The sequence below is a fragment of the Neolamprologus multifasciatus genome, chromosome 10 (genome assembly GCF_963576455.1).
Source record: "Neolamprologus multifasciatus chromosome 10, fNeoMul1.2, whole genome shotgun sequence".
In the NCBI taxonomy this organism is placed as follows: domain Eukaryota; kingdom Metazoa; phylum Chordata; class Actinopteri; order Cichliformes; family Cichlidae; genus Neolamprologus; species Neolamprologus multifasciatus.
The window spans coordinates 32,792,854-32,796,757 of NC_140448.1; the positions used below are offsets into that span (position 1 = coordinate 32,792,854).

At 43.0% G+C, this 3,904-nt stretch overlaps 1 protein-coding gene across 1 annotated transcript; it reads right to left on the reverse strand.

Annotated features, from left to right (window-relative positions):
* Nucleotides 1–698: 698 nt before the first annotated feature.
* On the reverse strand, nucleotides 699–2,300 carry LOC146510599 (odorant receptor 131-2-like). The gene has a single exon (XM_085175510.1). The coding sequence runs from the start codon at nucleotides 1,635–1,637 to the stop codon at nucleotides 699–701; it is 939 nt and encodes a 312-aa protein (XP_085031636.1). The 5' UTR covers nucleotides 1,638–2,300.
* Nucleotides 2,301–3,904: the final 1,604 nt, after the last annotated feature.

Below are 3,904 nucleotides of genomic sequence, written 5' to 3' on the forward strand. Positions count from 1 at the left end.
TTGATGAAGGAGATTTCTTCTCAGATGATAAAATAGATATGATTCATATCTTGAATTTGAAGGTGTACACACAAATTCAAATTGGTTTCTAACGGTTCTATGATTTCTCCTCCAGCTTTATATATGAAAATGTGAATAGGCAGAATGTGCATCTGGCCAAGGGGAATGATTAGCTGAGTGGAAAAATATAAGTGACTGTTGAACTGGGAGTGGGGAGTGTAGATATATTTGTAGCCTCAGTATCGCTCTGCGTTGGTTGAAAAGAGTGACAACACATGACCAGAGTGACACTTGATGATGTCCCTCATGAAAATGGCAAGTGTTTAAATCATGCTTGTTAAGCATGATGGTGTTATGGAGGTGAAAACTGTCTATATATAGCAAATGACTATATTAGGCCCGGTGGTATGATGGAAACACTAATTCTGAAAAAAAAAAAAAAAGGTTAGTCATTGGTCTGAGTCAAAGTCAAGGTGGCAGTTTACTTCGGCAATGACTTTAATTTTCCAATCAGCAGCAGGATCAAGAACAAGAAAGAGTTTGGCAAAAAGCTGGAATTTTATATTTGAAAATAATTAACAGTGTACTCCAGTCTGGATCAGTTTAATATGAGAGGTGTACATCTTGCAGAAACCCAGCAGATAATCTGAGGCTTACTTTTATTAAACCATTTCAGATTCCAGGTGAAATATTGCAAGTTACTGACTTTGTTTCTGATGACAGCATAGGTGGTACATGAGGACAGGTCTGATGGTCTGATCTCTTAGCCCATAGACTAGAGAACTCAGGCATCTGGGTAAGATAATAAAGCACAAATAAAATACATTCTGAACCCATGAAAATACTGTCATTGTTACAGTTCTTGAAAGGGCTGTGAGCAAAGGGTTATTAATAGTAGAGGAGAGACTCAGGCACAGCTGCATCATATTCAACAGCAGAGTGTTTCGAGCTCTACGTGCTAAAGCTTTGTTTGCAGAGGCCAACCTGGCAGCTAATATCACACCGATATAAGAAAAAATGACTGCCACACCAGCTGATACAAACACTAAACATGTGAAAGCGGTATCATATTGATCAGACCTTCTCCCGAGTAATAGAGCTATTGTAGAACAACTGTCTTTCATCTGCAGGTTTTTCAACACTTCAAATGGGAAAAAAAAGATGAATCGAGTGAGATTATTTAGTGAACTGATAATCCAAATCACAATGATAGCAGCCCCTGTGTTTCTGATGGTGATGATGGTAGGATACCTCAGTGGGTAGCACACAGCTACATATCTCTCCAGAGGCATCACCGAAAGGGTGAGAGGGGAGATCCCAGTGGTGAGATTGGCCAGCAAGCTGAGACATACACATACAGGATATGGCAATTTTACTTTAAAAATAGAGAGCAGGAAAAGAACCTGACTCTGTGCCAGCTGCACAGTGTCTGCAAAAAGGAGGTTATACAGAAGAATGTAACGGGGAGTGTCACGAAACACCGGCTTACTCCTCAGTGTGAACAACATGGTCCCATTAAGGAAGAGAAAAATAAAAGATGGAACTGTTGACAGAGTGGAAACAATAATTACCCTCAGTAGGTCCTGATACTGCACTTCAATAGACATGTTAGTGTAAGACTGAGATACATTTGACATTGCAGAAAATTTATGACATGTAAAACATAAATCTGTTGAAGTCAATGTAGCACAGAATCCCAATAATTGCTGTATTCATAAAGGAGAAAAAACATTAAAATATCTCACAAAAGGCTGGTGGTTGATAAAAATCCCAGTCCCACAAAAAGATTTTACTGTTCCTACCAGCAGTCATCAGGTCAGGATCTGTGTTTGCCCATTGTTGGCAGAGCTCTTCTACAGAGTTGGTCTGACATTGCATACAATTTATTCGTTCTGTCCTCGCAACCTTACAGTGTCATGTGACACTCAGTTGCAGTGTCACATGACAATGATCACTAATGAGCAATGTAAACATTCTTCTTTGTTTTTGCCCATCCCGTTTGGTTCTGTAGCCATCAGAATTTCTGTCTGAAGGCCAAAGAAGATGCCCAACAGATTTACTTTGGCAAGTGGATCATCACGGCCTTGCCATATTGGTCCAACTTTGTTATTATTATTTGTTTATTTTATTTTCAGTTCTTACAGATTGGACAGATATGACTGGAGGATAGGAAATGGAGAAAGAAAGTAAGAGAGGGAGGGAAAGAAAAACAGAGGGGAAGAGGGACAGTGAGAAAGTGCACATAAAAAAATTAACCGGATCACTTGATAAGAAAAGAAAAAAGAACAAAAGAGAAAACAAGCAAAAAAGATCAACATAGACACAACACCATTACAATAATCTAGCTAAGTGTAAATTACAGTAGATACTAATTATTGAATGTTATGGTGCATCACGCAAGACCAACAGTGCACAGTGTACTTTGAGGTAGCAGCCAAGAAAGGTGTAGTTTGTGTCTGTGAACACCCTTGTTCACAAACCAGCATTGTTGGGAAGGTTACTTTTACCTCTTCTACTACAGATAACAGAATACATGCTCCAAAATGTATTTTGTAACATATTCCATCACGTTACTCAATGAGAGTAACATATTCTGAATACTTTGGATGCGCCAGAGTGGACCGAGCCCCAGGCTCAGAGGCCCCTGGAAGGGGCCCAACCGAGCCACGGGTGCCAGGCCCCGCCAAGCAGCCACCAGGTGTAAGTTGGTGCACGCCTGAGCGCCCAGTCCAGGACACCAAGAACCACCAACGTACCGACATCTGAGGGCATCAGAGTGTGGAAAAGAGAGAAAGGCCTACATATCTTGGAGGGCCTGAGGTGACCCAACCTGACATATAGACACAGACGTACAGGAACAAACAGACACAAATGTGTCCCACCCTCATGCACACATATACAGATACTCGACACTCACCCAAAGCAGAGACAGACACAAATGGACACTGTACACACAACCACTCTCCCCAAACATACCCTATACCCCAGGGCCAGGTAGCCTTGCCCCCAGAGAGGGAAACTGCACCTAGACCCAGGAGATGTTACCCTTTTCCCTGGGGTGGAGACAAGCAGACCGTCCCGGCTCCACAGTAGCAGGGAGGCCCCGCATCCCAGACCTCTGTCATGGTCTGGGTGAATGCTCAAACTTTTCTGCGTCCTGGTGATTCCACCTCAGGGGAGGCCCTATTTCCTTGTCATCATTACGCCTGAGAGTAATTAGGCTGCAGGCTTTTTATGATCAGCGTTCTCAAGAACTCATCGCCAGAACGTCTGCTAACTCACGTTGGTGAAGGCTTCTATAATCAATGAAGAAAAATAGTCATAGATATTCTCGTGCTAACGTTATTTTCTGTCCTCACAGTAATCCACTGGATATCGCTGCTCCCCACTGCGACACTGGCCCGTTAATCCGCTGATCAACTCGCAGATCCTCCGCACCTCTTTACCTACCTGCCCCCTTGCCCAGCCTCAGATATTCACGGAGTTATTCTCTGGACTCTCCTGTTTTTTATTCGGATCACTTACCCCCCTCCACGCCTTGTTTCCTCCAGCAAAAAAGTAAGACCGGTTACATTTCACCACACTGTTGTAACGGCTGGAACACCTCCTCACACCTGTCTCCCTCATTACAGTGTTTTTGCCACATAATTCCTCTCTGGCTTCATTTCACGGTTGCTGCTCCGCATGTTATCTGGTGTCGGGTTCCCCTCTTTGGTCCACGACAGCTCAAAGACTCCCTCTTGGACCTCACCACCCATTTAACCGATTAACTAGTACCTCGTTTTCAGTTCGTGTTGTTGAGCCTGTTAGAGTCTAAAGTCTCTTTCATGTCTTTGAAGCGTTTGAATGTGTGTCCATAGGAACACAGTGTATTTTCGTTCATAGTGCCTTCAAAGAAGAAGTG

Excerpts from the sequence above, each read along its gene's own strand:
- LOC146510599 (XM_085175510.1), bottom strand. The coding sequence starts at position 1,637 with ATGTCAAATGTATCTCAGTCTTACACTAACATGTCTATTGAAGTGCAG.